The sequence below is a fragment of the Chenopodium quinoa genome, unplaced genomic scaffold, assembly GCF_001683475.1.
Source record: "Chenopodium quinoa cultivar QQ74 unplaced genomic scaffold, ASM168347v1, whole genome shotgun sequence".
Classification (NCBI taxonomy): Eukaryota; Viridiplantae; Streptophyta; class Magnoliopsida; order Caryophyllales; family Amaranthaceae; genus Chenopodium; species Chenopodium quinoa.
In genome coordinates, this window is record NW_018743937.1 from 1,632,341 (window position 1) to 1,655,149 (window position 22,809).

Here is a 22,809-nt window from a genome sequence, read left to right on the forward strand (position 1 = left end):
ATCGGTTCGATTCGATTTCGTTTTATTCTTGAGCGGTTTTAATTCGATTCAGGTTGTAAACAGTCCGGGTAGTAAACGGTTCGGTACAGACGAGTTGCGGTTTGTTAACGGTTCGGTGTAAACGGTTTTTATCCTAGTTCAAACAGTTTCGCATTGGAAACGGTTTCGGGTTAGAACAGTTCAGTTCTTTTTCGGTTCAGTTTATAACTAGTTCAATTTTTTTCGATTCAGTTCATAACTGGTTCGGTTCTTTTTCGCTTCAGTTAATAACTGATTCGGTTCTTCTACGATTTAACGTTATTTGGATCGGTTCCATTTTGAGTTTACTAAATTACGGTTCGGGTCGGAAGATATTTTATACTATGATAATAATTTGGCAGGAAGATATTTTATACTATGATAAATTTTCAATTAATATTAATTTGGCAAGAAGAATTTTTGTACTATGATAAATTTTCAAATTCTTAATGGTTCTTTGTATTATCAATAGTAAGATTATTTTGCTTAATCCATATAATTACATTAAAAAAAAAAGTTGGGAAAAATAATGCTCGATTGGAAGTAAACATGTGTGCATAATTAAATTTCATTTTAAACACCTTTTTACTTGATTTTAATATTCTCTTTATAGTAAGCCGATTCGTTTATAAGCGGTCCGGTTCATAAACGATTCGGTTTGCAAGCGGTTCGGTTTATAAATGGTTCGGTTTATATACAGTTCAGTGCAAACGGGTCGCGGGTTGTAAACGGTTTTTATCCCGTTTCAAACGGTTTCGGGTTAGAAACAGTTCGGTTCTTTTTCGGTTCGGTTTTATTGCAATTCGGTTTAAAACTAGTTCGGTTCATTAACGGGTTTGGTTCTTATACGGTGTAACGTTATTCAGATCGGTTCAGTTTCGGGTTTATTCACATATGGTTCGGGTTGGTTTTCGGTTTCAAATAAAACGGCTTTTAATCGGTTCGGTTCTCATGTGGGTCGGTTTGTTTCGGGCAGTTAAAGGATTTCGGTTTGAAATTTGACAACACTTTTAATTAGTGATACTAATTAGTGAAAAATATAACAATCGAATATTTCATTAAGACAAATCAAATAAAACCTAACATGACCATAATTTAACTTTATCTCAAAGTTAAATTATGGTCATATTAGGTTTTATTTGATTTTTATATTAGTGAAAAAAATAGATTTTCCAAAATGTAGTGATACATTGCTGGAGAAACATAGTGGATGCAGACTCGTACAAGAGCGCAAAATTACAAGCATATGGTACAACCGTACAAACAATTGTTCCAGGCCTTGTGACCTGATAAACTATGCTACTTGAAGTTGGATCGGAACAACTCTCTAACTGCCCTTTGTTTTAGACATTCAAATGTTTCATGATCCATACATTAAAATTTCAAGGTACACTACATTACATAACTTTCCAAAACCTAAATGTCATAGTCTAGCCTTTTTTTTTTTTTTTTGAAAAACTAAAGTCTAGCATTGATCTACCTAAACTCTTAACACATTCCCACAATGTACACTGTCATAGCCAACAAGCTAATCAGCAAGAATCCTTTAGTTTGGGCTGAATCAACACAGCTCTCCCTTCTGTAGATGACAAGCTTTAGGTCCTTCCTGTTTGCAGCCCCGTAGGTGTAGCATTGGCCATCTGAAACAACTAACATGTCTAAGCAACACCGCTGATTCCTGGAATTGCATTGTTGTTGAGAAGCTGCATTCCTTCTTCGCTCATCTGCTGAACTTCTGCAGGCGATAAAATACGGATGCATCTAACACAACTGACAAACTCCCTGCATGGATAGTAAGAAAATTAACACCAATATCAAATACAAGTGTTATGCACGGAAATACTACGTAGTTAAAAAAATCCTAAAAGCGCTCCTTTAGCAACCAAGCACAAACGTAAAGAAGTACGTATATATTGCACTGGTATTCTAGAGTGAATCCAAATTTCCAATAACATGATACTGATATCCTACAGGTGACAATTAATATAAATGGTAATTGTGAAAGTTAATAGTAATATAAAACAAATTTAGCTAATAAAACAAATTTAGCTAATGCGACAAATGAAATGCAAAAAGTAGTGTGTTATTTTCTTTAAGCATGCAATCACTATCATTTTTTTAAAACATACTAGCAACACTTTATTAAAGACGAAGTTAATGGAGGATTACTGTGTTAGATTGATCTGAAAAGGAAAAACAGATGAGTAAATGGAAAGTTAGGATTGATGATTTTCCCTATTTTTAGCTAGAGATTGAGACTTTTAAAGCAATTTCATACAGTATAGTTACATGATTATAGGGAATAGGAACCATATGTATTATAAAGACAGTTACGGGGAGATAAAGACTTACTCCCACGGATCATCTCCAACCAGCAGAACATCACTCTCAAAGTCAACATAAACTAATTTCCATCCGGATCCTCTTGGATCATTGAGCAGACCCTCTAGTCCAAACATGCGTTCAATAGCAAACCGCAGTTCTTCATAATCCTTATAGCTTGTCACATCAATTGACCGCCCAACTGATCCTGCCTTTTGAACCTATGAAGAAAAAACAATAGTCAGACTAATATACTGAAGCAAGAGGAAAAAGAAACACAATATTTAAAGAAAGAAAGCTGCTAAACAATATTTGGGGGACTTTTCCCATTTTGCTGTAGGTCTACTTCTAACCCCATCTCTTAACACTAAACAAATAGGCAGTAAAGAGGAAGTATTTTTTAGGCTCAAAATCCAATGTAGTAAAAACCTTTGTATATGTACGCATGGGAGGCACCACTTGCTGCCATGAATTGTTTTGCAAAAGACTGCTCTCGTCAAAATCCACATTGCTTGAAGACGTACCACCTGAATTATTATCAGGAAAGTCTTGTAAGAACGCCTGAGACTCAGCTAGGCTTGCTGACGTAATCTGAGACTGAAGATCCTGGCTCGAACTGAAGTTGCCCACTAAACAGTCTGAAGAATACTGTAAACTTGCCTCCTTAGAAGGACACATTTTATTCAAAACAGCATTTGAGATGGATGCATCAACCATTGCATTTCCACCATTACCCATGTCCAAGTCAATGCAGCTATATATCCCACTCTGATTATTGGTTTCATCTGACAACTGCGAATATGAACCAAATTGATCTGACTGAGCTGGATACCTCAGGTTCTGACTTTGCTCCCATATATCTTGACCAATTGAAGGCAATGAAGGATCAATTACTTCTGAGATTGTTGATGAAGAATAAGGCAACCAATCAGAAGCATCCATGTATGGAAATAAACCGTTTAGACTAGAAAGATCAGATGTAGGGACATCAGTCAACGGGGACTGAAAAACAGATGACATAGCTGGTAGTTGCATTAGTTTCTGATTGTTGTCTTTTGCATCTATGCTTTGTTGGGATGGAGGGTTAGAAGGATTGCTTGTCTCTCTCTCCTCATTGCAGTGCCCAGCAGAAGCAAGTTGGCTTAGCTGACTAGGTTCACACAAAGGTTCTGGCTTAGTTTTTTCAGCATCAATCGAAGGCTGGTTTGTCTTGCTAGCCTGTTCCACCCCTGAAACATTTCCCACTTCACGTTGGTTGAGCTGCTGCGAAGGATAATTTAGAACAGAAACGTTCTGTGAAGAAACTATCTGTGGTTTATGCAGCGTTGCTGCCTCAATGTTTGCCTTTGTTTCTTGTAGTATAGGTGGCGGTGGACATGAAGCTAACATGGGAGGATAGCCCATGTTCTCTGGCCGCATTAGTGCCTTAACCAATTGCTCTGACCAAACATTTGGAAGTGATGCATATGAAAGATTTGCAGCACCCATGTCTGGAAGCTGAATGAAAGGCCTCTTTATCGAATTTCCCCACTCAAGTTCTCCTCCTAAGATAGTGTCAAAAAGCTATTATGTTAGCCATAGGTTATAGGCTTTTGTGGCAATGAGGATTGAGCAAATATGTAACCAACTCACCGAAAAATCCTGGATGGAAAGGCCGCTTAAAGCCTGAAGTCAGAGAAGGAAATAGGAAAAGACTTTCAGGAGTCTCAATTTCCCATGAACTCACTCTACTCTGCTTATCACCACATCCTGGTTCATCCCATTCAACCTGTCATTTGCAGGAAATAATGAATAAAGAATCAGGCATGAGATAGGTTGAAGCAGCTCAATTAACTAGTAGTCACTTCCATTAGAGATACAACAAAGTTTAACATATAAAGAAGGTCCATATACCTGCAGATTGCGCCATTTTGAACCAGGCCATCTCAACGGATCCAAGTCACTTACACCAACTATTGTTCCCATATATCTGGAAAATTATTAAACATAAATGAAAACATTATTAGGCTTCATAAGACATTTATCAATATGCTTACTTCATGAAATATTCAAGTTTTTTCCCTTTAATTTGCTTTCCCCAATTTACATTGTTGCATGATTAACAAGTAGCATCAACTACCTTCTTTTACCCGATTCCTCGGTCTCAAACATCATACCGAACCTCATCCCAGCAGATACTTGTGTTCCATATATTGCCTTCCAATATTTGCCCGCAGGAATTACAAATTCAGTAGGACATGCCCTACATACAGGAAGAGATGCACGAAAAAAGGCGATCTTAATTACTATTTCCGTCATGAGAAAAACTGGATGGACAAGCTCAAGAGAAGTAAAACATCACAGATACCTAGGATTGTAGAAAACTGTGAATGGGGTTCTGTTAGCAGCAGCATGTGCGGCTGCAGCAAGAACTCCGATATGCATGCTGTCAGCAGATAGAACAGATGACGGCAGAGTTGTTGTCTGACGATTTGCACGCCTCACACCAATCATCAATTGACCCTTTTCATCTCTAGTATTGGCCAAAAAAAAATTAGAAAGTAGGCTAGAAAAAAGATATATGCATGTGATTAAAATCAAGAACATAGACTACTTTTTTCACACAAGGGAACTTTCGTAATAAAACAGATGTTCCATAGTCTAAAAAGATAGAAAAAGAGAGGATAACAACATTTTTCTAAATAAAAAGGAACATTCATTTTCCACTGTCACTGACACATGTATCTCAAAGATATGAATTGACACAAAATTATACAACACTATAGCAGCAAAAACCTAAATATATGAGTTTCTAACCGGATAAACAGAACTGCATCCCCTGCACGAAGTCTCTTAGAGCCAACAAAAACACTCCATCCAGTTGTTAGAAGATGTCTTTTTGGCTGCCCTGCAAGGAGGAAATATAAAATAGATAGTATCATGAAATAAGTGGCAATTAAAATTCTAACATGAAATTTTCACCAGCTAGAGATCAAAAAACGAAGTACACTAACCACGATAGATATGGCGGAATGTCCATGTATTATCATGCAAGTCTTTCACAACAAGCTCTTGAAATGGAGGTTGCATTGTATAATCCTAAAAATTAGCATTCCAAATATAACACTTATAATTATGCAACAGAATTGTGTCAGAACAAAGAAATTTCCTAAATGACAAAGGAGATGCCTTACCAAAGGAGGAAACAACTTTTCTGCTGCTCGGCGAGGCACAGAGAAACCTCCATGAGTACTCGTATCACTTGCAGTCAAAGTTTTGCAAAAGAATTCAGTAGGATGCTTGCTGGCCTTCAGCCCAAAATCAGGTATAGGGAAAACATCCTTTTCCTGCACGTGGTAGAGATATGTTTCATTAGCATTATCAAGAATAAAGTATGAGGTCACTATAGGATTCTTAAGTGTGTTGTAGGAAAATGTCTAAAGGAAAATATTCAGGATTATGAACTCTTACAGTTTTGATAGGTTGAAGACTCATTTGGGCAAATATCTCATCTGTATCCTTGTCCGCCTAACAAAAATAAGAGATTAACACTGAGTAAACAATGGCTACAATCTAAATAGAATGATAAAAAAATTGTTCATGGAACAAAAAGATTCAAGAACGAGAAAAAACACATACATGAAGTGTAACATTGTGAACTTGACACATCAATTGAGACGGAAGATTTGGATAGTTGGGGATCTGAGAAGTTGCTGGGCGTTTTGTAGATATCGCTACCTTCAGCAACAAAGAAAAACATTGAAGCTCTTTGAGTAAATAAAATTGAAGTACTAAACAAAACACAGCACAGATATCAACTCACCCTTTTGGGAAAGATAGGGTAATTCCCTAAACATATGTGCTAAATCTACATATTTGTGTAGTTAAGATTGTGATGCATAATTCACAAACCAAATGTGCAATAATAAATCAGTGGAAATTTCAAAGGAGGCACAGAACCTGCATGATAACAGCCATGTCTCTAGTGTAAATTAAATAATATAAGCCCATAGCATGCCTTTATGAGTAGGACAATCCATTAGATTCCAATAGTCAGCATGCATCTTTGCAAAAATGTAAAATTAAAGAATCACGCGCCTCAAAGAAGAAATAAGCACTTGGATCACAGCTATGTGTTTTCAAACAAGATGATGAGAAATGTGATTTTCTAGTAGAAAATAGAAGCATTATGCAACTTCGTAGTGACCGTAATGTAATAGCATTGTGCTGCTTTACTAACTGGAGTTTACATTTTGATCAAAGTAGCCAGTCAATATTGAATCATGAAATTTTATCCTTAAAATATCAATGTGGCACAAGCATATGATGAAAATATAAAAAGCAAAGTTAAACTTACGGTCACGCTCAGCTGATCTTAAATGGTACAAAGACAATACCCATATAAGAAAAAGGTAAAGGAAGGGATGATAGAAACTTGTTTACGCATAACCCTCCTAGGTAGTATGATAATTTGTAAGTTACCATCCCTTCATAAATGCTATTTATAATTAGCAATCATCTAGATCAAAGCTACAAAGTTAGTAATCATCGTCTTTTCTAAATGCTTAGAAGTTGTAACAAATGTATCGAATTTTCCCAATTCCCACACAAAATTCCTAATTTCAGGTACATAATGGAGTATTAAATCAAACGTCACTATAAATGGGGTGAGTTGGTAATGCTAATAGGTAAAATTTTCTAATTAAGATCTATATAGCTTTGATTTGGCAAAAGGATGGGGTCAATTACACGGACCAAGTTACAACCCCCAACTCCCCATGAGTCGCTGACGTGAATCCTTCTCCTCCTGTCACACCTATCAAATGTCCAATGTAATATGAACATAATGTCCTTTAAGCCCTGTCCATGGAGGTCATTCTCTGATGCACAAGATCTCAAAGAACATAGCATAATTTTTCGAGACAGATAAAACAAAAAATCTTTTAGAAAATTATGATACATAAATCCTTGTACATACTGACAAAGAGATTGGTATAGACCATCTTATGATGATGAAATCCTATCTACATAAAACTAGTACAATTTAAACCATAACTCTTGAATCTACTTCATAAGGAAATTAAGAGTTATCACACAAATAAAGCAAATTGGCCAATACCTAAGATTTAAACATAAAGTAAAAATTATAATAACAATAAAACAAAGTATAATAAAGAAAATAAAGCAAAAATTTATTTAAGAATTATCTGAGTGAAACCTGCTCAATATGGCCTTGTGGGAAGTAATAGATAAGACTTCCTACTTGAGGCAAGGATACAAGAGGACCAGCACAAGCATGCCACAGCTCTGAGTGTAAAGGCTTCCTGGCCCCTGTAACCATAAATCCAAACACACTCTTGTTACACTTACCAGTTACCACAATTCTTTTTAAAAAATAAATAAAATTAAAATTAAAATTTTGTAAAAAGATTTTTTTATCATTGTATGATATAAAATATTTTTTATTTAAATCTAATACTTTGTATTTGTGAATACAGTATTGTTTACTTTTTACTACTCCGTGTAAGAAAAAGTACCGTTGAGATTAAGTTGTCACATTACTAGATAAAATTACATGATAAGAAAACTAATTCGAAAACTAATTTCGGACTGAGAGATTACGACATTTACGTGTCAAACCTGGAAGTACCAATACTTGCAAATTCTGGGGAGGTCAACATGTAAATAGGGTTAATGACAAGGACTAATACATGTATACAACACTTTCATTTGTATGACCATTCCAAAAAAAAATTAAAAAAATACCTTTTTTCATAATACTTTATAAACCCATAATTTGATATTTAAACAACTTTTTATACTTCGAATATTTCTGAATAATTATAGAGTTTAATAGTAAAATTTATAACTACGTATTCGGGTAAGGATTAAATTGTCATGTTACCAGATCAAATTACACGATATGAAAACTAATTTCGGACACAAGGAGTACACATTTACGTGTCAAATCTGGATGTTGCAAATGACAAGGACCAATACAAAACCTTCATTTACATGACCTTTTTAGAAAAAACACAAAAGTCCTTAACCACACCATTGTAACAAACATCAAAACTTTATCCCTCATAATTCACATACAAGAACAATTAGTAAAAAAAAAAAATGAAAATAAAGAGTGAATTAAATTACATAATAATAAAAATGCAAGCAAAATTTAAGTAAAAAATTTGAAAAACTTGAACTATAATAATAATGAATTACCAGAATTGTCCTGCATTTCTTTGAATAACTTCATTTCTTCAAGTAAATTTGATGGTAATGGTGGCCCACAACTTCCTCCTCCTACTGTTTTAACTTTGTCTTCAACGGTAGTAGAAGAAGCCATTAAAATCTAAACTTAATTGTGATTTTTCTCTCTCTACTTTCTCTCTCTTCAACCTCAAAACAGCACCATTTTACAACCCCAGAAAATTAAAATGAGCACCCAAAAAAACCCAGCAAAAATATGAAGTACCCATTTCCCCAAAAAACCTCATCTTTCAATTTTTGATCAGAAATAATTATAATTAAAGTTGGTTAAATAATATTCCAAAAGTTCAGAGAAAAAATTCTTTAGAGAATCTAGTAGTAAAATTATCTGAGAGAAAAACAAAAAGATGAAGGAAAAATACAAGAAAAAATTCTAAGGAACAAAACCTGCAAAAAGGGACTACTATTACTACTGTAATCTTAGTGGGCCACGATTATGAAAGTAATCCATTTGGTTGAAAAAATAGTGTAAAATTACAAAAAAAAAAAAAAAAAAAAAATTAAAAAATTAAAAAAAGGAAGAATTTTTTTGAGGGGCCTGCCAAATTTCATCGATTTAAGCACGCCTATCAAAGCGTGAACAAGCACAGTTTTTTTTGATTTTATTTTTGGGTGTTAATTTATAAGTTTAAAGGTTGCTACTTTTTTAAGTACCCCGAAAAGAAATCGACCTTTCAATGATCAAACAAAAATCATTCTGATTTCCTCCTTATTCCTTTTAAACAATCAACCTGGGTTCAAAAAGAGTCTGACCACGTACAAGCTCACAAGCTACTTTCGGATTGTAAAAGAGTCTGACCACATACAAGCTTAGCTACTCGGGTATTGAGCAAAGGAAGGTAATGTAAAATTAAATAAAAACCCACCGAGAAATACTTGAGATTTTTGGGAAGGAAAGAAAGGTTTTGGTGGGAATGGTGAATTTTGGTTTGGTTGCAGCCTTAAACAATGAAAAGAAAGAGAAAAAAGAGAGGAAAAACAGAGGAAACCCAAGATCACACGAAATCAATTGAGCTTACTTACTGGGATTAAATAATTTTAAATATTCAAAGATGGTTTTTATTTTTTCTTCCCAAATTATTTTTAATGTTATTTAATTTGTTAAGATTAGAGATATTCTTGGAGTAATAAATAAATTAAGGGAGTAGGGGTAAGTGAGAATAGAATGTCATAGTAGTGTATTTTAGCACGTGGTTTACGAGGAACTTTTACATTGATCAGATAAACCTCTTCCTAGCAATTTTTTTTCAAAAGTTATACATTTATTTAATTTTCTGACACTCATTTTTAGCTTTGTAATTACGAGTACTAAAAAAAAATACAGTGGAAATTACCCAAAAATCAATCCCAGTTGGTAATGACCCCGGGATAATTATTGCTGGAAGAATGGATGAAACTAGTGACTAATAATCGTATTAAACTCGATCTGATATTAATCGATAATTAAGGGCATATTCTCATTGACTGAACTGAACTTAGAGCATTGCCATCAATGGGGAGAAAAATGCCCATGGGTAGTTTTTGGGGTTTAATAAAAAAAAATAACTCCCCATCAATGGTCTAAATTAAAAATGCCCATGGGCAAATCAATTTTTGATCAAAGTTTGGGCAAAATTAAAAAAACTGACCAAGAAGAACTGGGCCCCACGTGCATAGCTGCATTTTAATTTTTTTTTGCTAAGCTTACCTCAAAACGCAGCGTTTTGAGGAAGCGTCTGCTTTGCTTCACCTCAAAACACTGCGTTTTGAGGGTAGGAAAAGCAAAAAAAAATTATATGTGCAGCCCTGACAGGCGCGTCAGCACGGCCAATCAGATGCTGACACGCGTCCTGTCAGGTGAGTTGGACCAATCAGGAAATTCCTGATTATTGCAACGGTAACAATTTTGTAACGGGTATTTTGTGCTTATAAAATTTTAAAAAAAAATTTACCAACGGCTAGAAAAAAAAAATTCTCTACAAATAGAGACCCATTTTGCCTATATTTTCATATTTCCAAAATTCACATAAATTTGTTGTATTTACATTTTCTCTCAATTTCTCCCTCGTAATTAGTCATCCTTTTAATATTAGTATTAATATTATTATTATTATTATTATTATTATTATTATTATTATTATTATTATAATTATTATTAAAATAAATATTATTATTATTATTATTGGAAGTATAATTATTATTGTTATTATTTTAGCTTATTAATATTATTATTGTTGTTCGTTATTATTTTTGTTATTAATATTATTATTATTATTTTTATAATAGTTATTATTATTATTATTATTGTTATTATTGTGTTAGTTTTTGAAATTAATCAAAAAAAATAGATATGGATCCCAATAACCCCCTTTACTCAATACTTTCTCAAAATTGTAATGATTTAGATGAGAATTTCATGAATCAACCTCAATTTCAACTTTTCCTACAAATATTGAGCAACACCTCTCTGCAAAATCCTCCACAACAACAAATACCTCCACAACTTGAAATACCTCCACAAATTCCAACTGAAAACACTGATTACGAGCAATCACCTCCTGTCTACCAAGGAAGTAACTCTCAGTACGATGATAGCCAAGAAGAAAATGTGCCTGAGACACCTCAATACCCTCCGTCGACTCAAAGAATGCGGGTGGGTTCCAACCAACAACTCGCTAAAGCTAGTCGTATTTGGTCAGTCCTAGAAGATGAAGCTCTTATTGGGCTATATTTAAAATACAGTGGAAATGCGATAGTGGGTAAGGGCATGAAAGCAGCTGAACTTTGGCGACAAATATCTGCGGCATACGACATGGTTCAAGCTAAGAAGCCAGAAATACTACCACCCAGAAATGCGAAGAGTTTGGAGAACCGTTGGAGAAGGATGGCGGCAGATGTACTGTTATGGACAAGTTGTTATGATGAAGCGGGTCCGTTAACTGGAAGTGGATTCAACGAAGTTGATCGAATTCAAAAGGCCTCGAAGTTGTTCCATATATCAGCCAAACCACCACACAATTTTGTTTTTCCCCACGCTTGGGAAATGATAAAGAATGACCCAAAGTGGAGGCCGAAACTCAGATGGGCATTGTCACTAAAGGAACGACAGGATTGTCAACTGCGTCTGGAAGGGGACACCGAGGATAGCAGTGGAAGTGGAAAGAGATCGAGAACTGACAGTGAAGCTGAAGGAGATGTTCCCGTTGGTGGGTTTTCTTCAAGAGGTATACCCAGACCCGACGGGGTAAAAAAAGCAAAGGCTAAGCGTAAGGGAAAAGCTATTGCTCATGATAGTGCAATTTTAAGTATTGGTGAACAGATACAGGCTTGTACTGAAGTTAGAAGCTTTGAGGCAAATTTACGGCAGCAAAGGTTGGAGCTTGAAAGGGAAAAGGAAAAGAGGAAAAACAAACAGGTCGAATTACAAGAGAAGAATATGAAATTTGATATGTTGCAAGCAATTATGTCAAAAACGACGCCACTTACACCAACTGAAGAAGCGTGGAAGGAGGAACTAATTCAAGAAGTGTATGGTGGAAAGTAGAGTAGTTTATTATGCATTATGATTTCAAGTATTTTGTTTATTTTATGTAGCAATGAATTAATTTTTATTATTAATTATGTTCCAAAAATTAATCAAATTATATTACATTTTCATATATTTTGTTCAATTATGAGTGAAGTACTAGCTAGTGTGTGTAGATTTTGTCTTATACAATTATGAGTCAAGTGGTTGGTTTTATCAACCATTGAACTGTCAAATCCCAAAAAGTAGTCAAGTCCAATTGTAGTTTTTGTTTTATACAAGCATTGAGTAGTCATTTCATACATAACTTCAACCGTATGACAAGCATTGGTATTGATTATTAAGAATTGAGTGGTCATGTATTTTGTTTTTACTATACATTGAGTAGTCAGTTCACACTCAGTTGAAGGACATGCATTGATAACATTTCCTATTTAAAGGTGTGAAATCCATAAATTGATCCACAACACCAAAACATTCAAAAACCAAACACAGAAAATGTTTTCCATAAGCTCAACCTCAAGCTCAAATTCTTCTGATTCAGATCAATATGCGGAATTTGATAATCTAGTTGACGAATTTCTCACAAATCACTTACCTAACGTAATGCTTCCTCAACCACCTCCATCCGAGATCAAAATTGTAAATGAAAATGATACAGTCCCGCAGCATAGGGGAGATAGAGAAAGGGAGAAAGGGCATTTGCAATTGTACAATGATTACTTCGCAATAAATCCTGTGTATTCCGAAAATCAGTTTCGTCGTCGATTTCGAATGCACAAACCTTTATTCTGTCGGATTATGAATAAAGTGGTTGAGGGTGATCCGTTCTTCCAGCAGCGTAGGAATGCAGCTGGTAGGCTTGGCTTATCACCTCTGTAGAAATGCACCGCTGCAATAAGAATGTTAGCATACGGTGTTGCTCCGGATGCCGTAGATGAATACATACGCATGGGTCAAACAACATCTAGAAAATCAATGCAACATTTTACTCAAGGGGTGATCAAGCATTTTGAGGCCGAGTACTTAAGAAGTCCAACAGATGAAGATTTAAGGAGAATCCTTCACCAAAATGAAATGCGTGGATTCCCGGGCATGATCGGTAGCATCGACTGCATGCACTGGGAGTGGAAGAACTGTCCTATGGCTTGGAAAGCACAATACGCAGGTCGTAGCAAGAATGCAACCCTTATCCTCGAAGCTGTTGCGGATCAAGATTTATGGATTTGGCATGCATTTTTTGGAATACCCGGCTCTTGTAATGATCTTAACGTCCTATACCGCTCTCCAGTGTTTGACGATGTTTTGAAAGGTCGGGCACCACCAATTAGTTTTATGGCAAACGGCCATGAGTACAACATGGGATACTACTTAACATATGGTATATATCCGAATTGGGCAACATTTATACAAGGTATCACATATCCTCAACTCCAGAAGGACAAGTTATTTGCAGATAAACAAGCTGCAGCTCGGAAAGACGTTGAACGTGCGTTTGGAGTTCTACAGGCTAGGTTTGCCATATTACGACAATCCTCACTTGCTTTCGACGAAGACATTTTGAGCGACATAATGAAAGCTTGTATCATTATGCACAACATGATTGTCGAGGATGAACGACACAATTACACTCATGCCGAAGTTTTGAGAAGGTATTATGATGAAGATCGCCCTCAGCTTCATACAACAAGGTCCGGTCCGAGTACAAGTGCCACAGTGAATAACAACGAGCCTTTCGAATTTGACGTTGGCCGACCACCAAACGTTGATTTTGACACGTATATTCAAAGAAGAATTACCCTGCGTGATAGCCAAACCCATTTTTCTTTGAAAGATGATTTAGTTGAGCATATTTGGCAAAAATACGGTCGTAATGAATAAATAGTTTTGTAATCGTTAATTTATTTGGTTTATATGATTGGTGTACGATCATTATGTTCCAATGTTGTAATCGTTAATGTTGTACTAATGAAAAATGAAATTTCGCATAAAATAATGACACAAATAATTAATATTGTACTCATAAATAATTTAATCAATAAAAAAATTTAGTTAAGAATAAATATTATTATTTTATTAAAAAATACATTTTGCAAAAATTAATATTAAAAATAATTAATATTGTACTACTCATAAATAATTTAATCAATACAAAATTTTGTTAACAATAAAATTAAGAAATACTAAATTACAAATTTAATGATGTGTAGGAGAGATAAATATTGGTGGGGTATAGGGTTAAAAATAGGAGAGAGAATGGTGGGGATTATAATTTTTTACCATTGGTGTAGAATAAAAATGACCAAGAAAATGCCCATGGGGAGGAGGAGTGAGAAAGTGGTTAGAGAGAGATTGGGCAACCAAAAAAATGCCCATTAGTGGCAATGCTCTTAGAGCCTGTTCACATTTACTTAATTTCATTTCAGTTCAGTTCAGCTCCAATCAGTTCAGTACAGTTCAGCTACAATCAGTTCAGTTCAGTTCAGCTCCTAATTTCCTCTCTCTTAAAATATTCATTTCAGCTTAGTTCAGTTCAGTTCATTTCTGCTCAGCTCAGTTCAGTTCAGTTCAGTAAATGTGAACAAGCCCTTATTAAAGTTGAACTGAACTGAACTTATTTGAGTTGAATTGAACTGAACTGAACTTATTTGAGTTGAACTGAACTGAACTGAAGTGAAAATAATCTGATGAGAACAGGGCCTAAGTTGACGTGATAATTTAAAACCTAAACACGAATTTATACCAAACTTGATAATACGATGTAAATGACAATGGGTTTCACCTGACTCGATAATGATCAAAACATAGGGCCTGTTATCATATGTTGAAATTCAGTTCATTTCAGCTCCTAATTTCCTTCTCTTATAAAATATTCAGTTCAGTTCAATTCATTTCAGTTAAGCTCAGCTCAGTTCAGTTCAGTTCAGTTCAATTCAGTTCAGTTAAGCTCAGCTCAGTTCAGTTCAGTTCAGTTTAGTTCAGTTCAGCTAAGTTCAGTTCAGTTCAGCTGAATTTAGTCAATGAGAACAGGCCCATAAACTGTCACAAGAAGATGGAATCCATTATAACTTAAGACATCACCTGATTACCGTCTACTAGTACCATAACTACCATTTTACTATGGAATAACATTACATGCAATTTTCTGACTCATTATTTAACTAATATGTTATGCTACCATTCACCATTTCACCTACTAAACTCTATGGAATAACATCATAATAGAGGTTGACCCGGCCAATTCTCTACCACAACCGAACTAAATCAAGAGAAACACCTTCAACTAAAATTTACAACTCACTCTCTCTATTAAGTGAATCATCTAATTTCATAGTTCTAGTTAATAATGAGTGTACAAGCATTGTATTGGTAGGAAGTTTGGATTATGTAATCATAATATTTATATTAGGAAAAATTGTTAAAATAATACAACCTTTGGCCAATTTTTCATAAATAATACGGTATTCTAATTCCAAATAAAAAGAGTGACCTTTCATAGACTTATGTTCAAAATAGAATAAAAATAATTGTTTCAAATGTCAAACTAAACACGTATCACATTGTAATTGGTTAAGTTTTTTAACATTTAAATTTACTGGAAATTCTAGCGCGCACGATGCGCGCTATGGCTAGTCTTTAAAAATAGTTTTTACAATTGTCCCTAATGAATTTGCATGGTATTTTATTATAATTATTTCTGTATATTTTAATAATAAATCGTTATTGTACATAAATATAAATAAGAATTACCTACATTTTGTAATTTAAAATCTTTTATTTTCATCAAAATCATGATATAGTATCTGTTCGACGTTGTCTAATTCATAGTTCAATGTAGGAGGCCATTTATTAGTGTGCTATTAAAAATTGTTTTAATTTTTTTTGAAATAAAATTGATTCATAAATAAAGTCATACCACATCTACAAAGAGATTCAGATCTAATGAATACATAATAATTGAATCAAATAAAAACATTTCGTAAGCAAAGTTAGGATCGTTGTTCCAAATCGTACATTCTCCATACCCTCTTTCCATATTGCTGTGATTTACAGCCTTCATTGGCGAGGGGGCTATCGATCTGTTGTAGCAGTGCAGAAAATTCCTGTCTGATTCGCTAGATTGTAATCAAAATATTAACCTCTTTTTCGATCTCGCACAAAATTTTACCCATGAAACAACTCTATAGCAATCCATAAAATAAAAAAGCAAATCCTCCCTCTAAAGAGAGAAGAAAAACTCGATCTTTCAAAGGAGCCAAATCTTCCTAAAGAAGAAGAAAAACCCTTTCTTTCGAGGGAGAAATATTCCTCCTAGAAGAGGAAGAATTATTATAAACCTAAAACAATAGAAAAAGCACACAAAAACAAACAATTGGGGCTTTCCATAGATAAAAATCGATGGAAGCCCCTCCAAAATTCAACAATGGAGACTAGGGTTTTAGAGAGAGAAGAGAGGAAAGAGAGGCTAGGGTTTTTTTTTTTTAAAATTGTTTCAATTTGTAAGGTAGAAGTTTTTCTAATATTTAAATTTCAAAAATTTTAAATAGCATAGCTCTATAAAAATAAAAAACAAAAACAAAAAAAAGAAGATGACATCATCATTGTATTTAGGCGGGAAATTTTTTATTAAGAGAGTGACATGTGGATAGTGGTGACGTCATCATCTTATGTTTTAGTAATAGTTAATAGGTGTGCTAGATATTGTAAGTCTTGTAACCGTACAATATTCTTAGAAACTTTAGTAGAGTTTATTTAGATTTAGTTAAAAGGAATGGTGTCCTTCGAACAAGTGTATTATTCTGATAGTGGGTTCAAAATTATTAGAAAGCTAATATATTCTGTAAGGTCAAGTGATTGGAATGCCTAGGTGGAAGCCGCTTCCGATCAGTAATATACTAATATTAATGTATAATTAATATTACAGCTTAATCTTGACTGAACCCTTCGGGTCACACACAAGCAATTAACAAACCGGCTCAACGAATTAATTCGGAAGAAATTAATGAGTCGCCCGAGTATTAAATATTTAGACGTCGGAAATTCGAGCTTAGAGCGTCGGAAGTCGAGTAAAAAATAGTAAAAAGACAAGACGCGCAAATAATAATAAATCGACAATATTTCCCAAAATACCCCTAGCATCGGAATGCCCCGAGCATCCGAGTGCTAGGGGCATAACGCGTGGCATGGTGGCTAGCATGCGCACCAAGTCGAGCCTAGGCTGGCTAGTGCATGCTAGCGCACCAATTCTAGTAGCCAAGGACAGCCACGGCAGCAAGCAGCAGCAGCCCGCACAAGGTGTGTGTGGCTTGCTGGCCGCAAGCAGCAGCAGCCCACACAAGCGTGCGAGGCTTGCTAGCTGCGAGTAGCAGCAGCCCGCATCACCTTGGTGCGGGTAGCTGGGCTATGGGCTAAGGGGAAGCATGTGAAGGGAGGCTTTAAGTGTGAGGGACATGTGGCACAAGGAGAGAAAGGAGTGGGGAGCAAGTTTGGTCCCCCCCTCTCCAAGTGGTCCTCACTTCCCTTTGCATGTATTAATGACACTTGTAGATTTATTATTAGTTTTCCTATTTATTTTATTTTAACTTTAAAATAAATTGTGGAATTTTATGATCCCACATTGATAGGATAGAAATTCCCACTCTCACTCTTCCTTATAAATACCCACCTTGGGTTTTTGGGAAGAGTGCTTGAGTAGGAGTTCAATAGAGCATTGCATTTGAAAAAACTCTTAAACTCATATAATACTCTTGTTTTGGTCGGACCTCGCTAACTTAGAGGTAACGGACCTAAAAGTCAGTAGTTGTTTTTGCGGGTGGATCTCCGTCGGAGGCTCTCGTATTTTCAGGGCTAAGCTTTCAAGTAAGAGCCCAATTTGTGGGGCGAAGCACGCGGCAAAGGTATATTTCCTATTTTTCCCTTTTGTGTTTATTTTATGCATTAGTGATATTATTTATTGCGAGTGTGATGCTTGGCTCGGGTTTTTTTCCGCGTTGAGTGGGACTCACCAAACCCCAACATTAGTGAGGAAATCACAAAAATTATCAAGTTCTAGAATGGTAAATGTTTAGATTTGGAAATGTAAATGTTTGATATACTTTTTTTTTAAGGTTGATTTGGAAATGTAAATGTTTGATATACTTTTTTTTTATTATTAAGGCTGATATACTACTACATACTAGCCCTTATTAGGGAAATGTATTAAGAAGGAAATAAGAAAAGCTTATTAAACTTATAAGTAGGGGCAAACTAGGTTAAGTCCCGTGCCATGCACGGTAATTTTTAATAGAGTAATTGTTTTATATTTACACTACATTTAATTATAATTATTAATTTTCTAAAACATTATGATGAATTTATGAAAGAACCTATTAGCAAATTTTTTTAAAAAAAAAAATTGTGTACATCAGATCCTAGACGCATTTAGGGTCTTTTCTACTTATTTAATATATGTATTTTTTTTTTATTTTTTGCTCATTTATATCTCTTAAAATGAGAAGAAGAAAAAAGTCAAATTAGTGAATAATTGTCTTTGGGTACACTTACCTCTATGGATACCCAGGTACATATAAAAGGTGTTAATTGATGACCAGATATGTACCTTAAAATATGCATTTGTTAATATGCATATTTTTTTAATTTCTTTGATTTCACAAATAAATTGGTATCATTTATTCTTGTTAACCAAATGAATTTCTTATTAAAACGTAGTAGTGTAGTACATTACACTATTGTTTGGATTTTTTTTTTCCTAAAATTTATAGTTGTTAATATCATTTGTGGAAAGATAAATCAAATCTCTTATTTTCTCTTAAGTAATTTTTTAATATTTCATATTTGAATTACTTTCTTGAAACTTCTAAAATATAAATAAAATAAAAATATTCAAATAAAATAAAATAAAATCCTACTTGTAAAGTTGTAATATTTGACTCACTTTTATTTATTACTTATGTTTATATAGTTGTTAATATGTTATCAAAATGTACATCAAATATTTTATTTATATATAAATATGTTATCTTTTTATTTTTGTACAATAAAAGATTTGTTTCCAAAAATAATTTTTGTAAAACCAAAAAATAAAAAAAATAAAACTACGGACACACTCGGCGATGAGCCGATGACACGTGTCATTACTGGCGTGTCTTTTAGTATATATGATGATGATGATGTGTAAACAAAAAAGTTTATGTTAGAAAAAAGAGCTTCTCAAACTATAAATAGGGGTATGTATGTATGTAAACAAACATTTTATACTACTCATGAGAGCTCTCTCATACTTTTTAAAAAGGAAAAATACACTTTAATAATCCCAACTTTGTCCAATTTACTTTAAATAATCTCAACTTTCGATTATTCTGCAATGATCCTAACTTTAAGGTGCGTTTTCTTTCTTCGGTCCCAAAAACCGGTAACCTGATGAAGGGGATAAATTTTTTTAAAAAAAAACTTATTTGACACGTGTCACATGTTAATTGCTTCAAAAAATCTAAATAAAAAAAATTTAATTTTTAATAAATTAAGAAAAAAGAAAAAAAAACACTAAAACCTAAGCCAACCCCAACCACCACCGTCGCAGCCACCTCGACCTCACCATCGGTGAGGGGTGCCGATTTCTGGCCTGGAAGTAAGGGGAAAGGGTCGAAATCAACAAGGATTGGGGAGGGGGTGTTCGGTGTCAGTAGCGGATGGTGTTTCAAGTGGTTTTGGGGGTGGGGACAGAGGAGGAAGACGATTATTTTAGGGACATTGTTTGGTTATGGGTTGTTTCGGGGTTATGGGTGGTGGTTTCGGGTTATGGGTTTAGGCTATAGCAGATTTACGGGGTAGGGGGTGGAAGGAAGGCCGGTTTTGCGGGGGTGGGGCGGTTTCAGGGGAGGTTGTGGAGGCTGAGTCTTAGGACGTGGTGGTTCGATTGGGCTGGGGAAGGAAATGGCCACCGCCAGTGGTTGTGGGCTGGTGGTGGCTGGTTTTTTTTTCTTTTATTTACTGATTTTTTTTAAAAAAAAAATCGAACCATTTACAACTTGACACGTGGTAAATTACCTACAATAATAGGTGGTTGACTTTTGTTGACCGGTTTGGGATTGATAGAAGAAAATAGAGGTAAAAGTTGGAATTAGTACAAAATAATCAAAAGTTGGGATTATTCAAAGTAAATTGAGTAAAGTTGGGATTATTAAACAGTATTTTTCCTTTTGAAAAATAAGGATTTTAGAGAAAAAAAATCCTTCCCCGTCATACCAACCCCTTCCCCACCAACCTCGGTTGATCAACCCCTACCCGATCCCTTAACCCAATCCTAACCCTCCCAACCCTCGACCTGATCTCCCCCATCCCCACCCGACCCTGCTCTCCCAAGTCCCCACCCCGACCCTACTTTCCTCCTCCCCCCACCCCGACTCTACTTTCCTCATCCCCCACCCTTTTATGTCCCCTTACCATGCTGGTTGATGCAGAAGTTTTAAGATGGTGGGTTTTGAAGGGTTTTCGACGCTAGCGAAGGAACAATGGACTGAAAAGCAACCATGATCAGTAGGGTAGATTTTAGGGTTGATGAAGGAGTGGGGTGGGATTTTCATGCTAGTTAAGGGCTAGGTAGGGGTTGCAATATCATCCAAAATCAATGGATAAACATCCACCCGATCCAAATATATGGATGAAAATCCATACTTAAGCGGATGACAAATAAATGAGTCGGGTGATATGTGTGTGTGTGTGTGTGTAAAAAGAAGAAGCAAGTATATATTAGAAAGATGTATTAAAAATTTCATTAATTAATCATTTTTTTCAAATGCTTATCTTAATTATGAAAGTACAAAATTGTATTTATATATTTTATTTCATCCTAATTATCACCCGATCCATCCATCATTCATGATGTGGATAAAGGTTAATTAGGTGGATGGATGAATTGGGTGATGGATGGATTATTGGTGGAGGGAGGCGAATGAAGCATCACCCAATCCACCTCCGATCCATTGTCATCTCTAGGTTAGGGTAAGGGTTCGAGTCTGGAGAAAGGTGGGGGTTTTGTTAGGGTGGTGGTTATTTCCAATTTTTTTTCGTTTTTTTTAATGGGAAAAAAAACTACCTATCAAACTGCGACACGTGTTACAATAACCTATTCTTAAACATGTTATCAATCGATCACAGTCTATTTTGAGCAGATGTCCTTCAAAGATCATTTAATTTTGAAATAATCGAAGGTCATCTTAATTTTAGAAGATCAATATCAATGGTCTTAGGGCCTGTACATTTTTATTCAACTGAACTGAACTGATTGGAGCTGAACCGAACTAAACTAAATATTATATGAGAGAAGGAAATTAGGAGCTGAACTGAACTGAATATTTTATGAGAGAAGGAAATTAGGAGCTGAACTAAACTGAACTGATTAGAGCTGAACTGAACTGAATTAAATTGAACTAAAATTAAGCTAAAGTGAACAGGCCCTTATTATTCTTAACAATTTCTCCTTTACATTATCATTATACAAGTAAAAATATGTGCTAAATAACACATGAATAAACTCATGTACCATTTGACACTCTAGAATTTATGCTAAAGTTAAAAAAAGAATTTACTTTAAGTTTTCGATATGACATATTTCAAAGTACAATCATGTGGGATCTTATTTAATTCGTCTAAATAACTGCTTTTAAATGTGACACTAGTGTGTGGCTGATGGGTGTCATAAATGGCACCCATTTGATGATCATTTAGATTTTTTTACCTTCTTTTCATAGCTTTCATGATTAATAAATGCTTAGTTTTATGCTTTTGCTCTTTGTTTTACCTTTTACTATTTTATTTTGTGGTTTTGTGCATTTTTATGGGTTTTCTAGTCTTTTCTCCTTTATTTGCCTACTTTTTGTGGTTGTAGGTATTGTACGAGGTCCAGGTCTTGATATTGGTGATTTACTAAGGTGGAAGATGCTTTTGGAGCAAGCTCATGACAATTGGAAAGCTCAAGATGCAATGAAGTGGATTCTCCAAGTTCTAGCTCTTGCGCTCTCAAGCCGTGCTCTCATAAAGATGGGATGTTGAACCCACAATCAAGTGCTTTTGGGACTGCCTCTCTTAGTGTTCATCATCATCATGTTGTGCGTTCACTTGAATACATTAGCGAACGCACGAAGCCGCGAGAAGATCGAAGAAACCCAAAAACGCGCGGGCGTGCCACCTACAGCGCGGGCGCGCCACCCCTGCTCGCGCGGCCGCACCTCTCTAGGTACTTCCTTGCTTGGTTTTTGTTCACGCCTCCTATTTATATCTTTGTAACCCGATTTTTGGGGCAAGTTGGAGAGAATTAGAGTTAATAATTTTAGCTTAGTCGAGAGCTTCACTCTCTAGATTTAGGGTTAGTATAGGAGTAGATTTTAGAGAAAGAAAGTGAGGAATTTCAATGGTAATTTGAATGATTGGAGATTCAAGGTGACAATTGTGTTGAAGATTATCAAATTAATCAATGAGGATTTCTAACTCTATCTCATTTTATTGCTTTTTTTGATTTTATATTTGTTTGGTTTGATTTTGATGTTTGATTGTTGATTAGTGCAATTGTTCTCCATATTTTGATAATTCTTGATTTCTTTAGTTGTTTGTTGATTAGATGATGATGTTAGAGTAGTTGTTTGCTAGGGATTGGGTGAAACTTGTATGATTGATTGATTGTGCTTAATTTGGGGATTGTGTTGATTAATTGTTGAGAT

The 22,809-nt window shown here is 34.9% G+C and overlaps 3 protein-coding genes across 3 annotated transcripts; 2 read left to right on the forward strand and 1 right to left on the reverse strand.

Annotated features, from left to right (window-relative positions):
- Positions 1-1,212: 1,212 nt before the first annotated feature.
- On the reverse strand, positions 1,213-9,664 carry LOC110688701 (auxin response factor 5-like). The gene is made up of 14 exons (XM_021865447.1): positions 8,542-9,664; positions 7,538-7,650; positions 5,959-6,057; positions 5,791-5,847; positions 5,514-5,666; positions 5,334-5,418; positions 5,137-5,227; positions 4,688-4,852; positions 4,460-4,582; positions 4,234-4,309; positions 3,973-4,108; positions 2,770-3,884; positions 2,371-2,561; positions 1,213-1,800 (listed from the first exon to the last, which is right to left on the reverse strand). The coding sequence occupies exons 1-14, from the start codon at positions 8,663-8,665 to the stop codon at positions 1,677-1,679; spliced, it is 2,652 nt and encodes an 883-aa protein (XP_021721139.1). The 5' UTR covers positions 8,666-9,664; the 3' UTR covers positions 1,213-1,676.
- Positions 9,665-12,592: 2,928 nt separating this feature from the next.
- LOC110688771 lies at positions 12,593-12,976 on the forward strand. The gene has a single exon (XM_021865536.1). The coding sequence runs from the start codon at positions 12,593-12,595 to the stop codon at positions 12,974-12,976; it is 384 nt and encodes a 127-aa protein (XP_021721228.1).
- A 21-nt stretch (positions 12,977-12,997) lies between these two features.
- Positions 12,998-13,975, forward strand: LOC110688772 (protein ALP1-like). The gene has a single exon (XM_021865537.1). The coding sequence runs from the start codon at positions 12,998-13,000 to the stop codon at positions 13,973-13,975; it is 978 nt and encodes a 325-aa protein (XP_021721229.1).
- Positions 13,976-22,809: the final 8,834 nt, after the last annotated feature.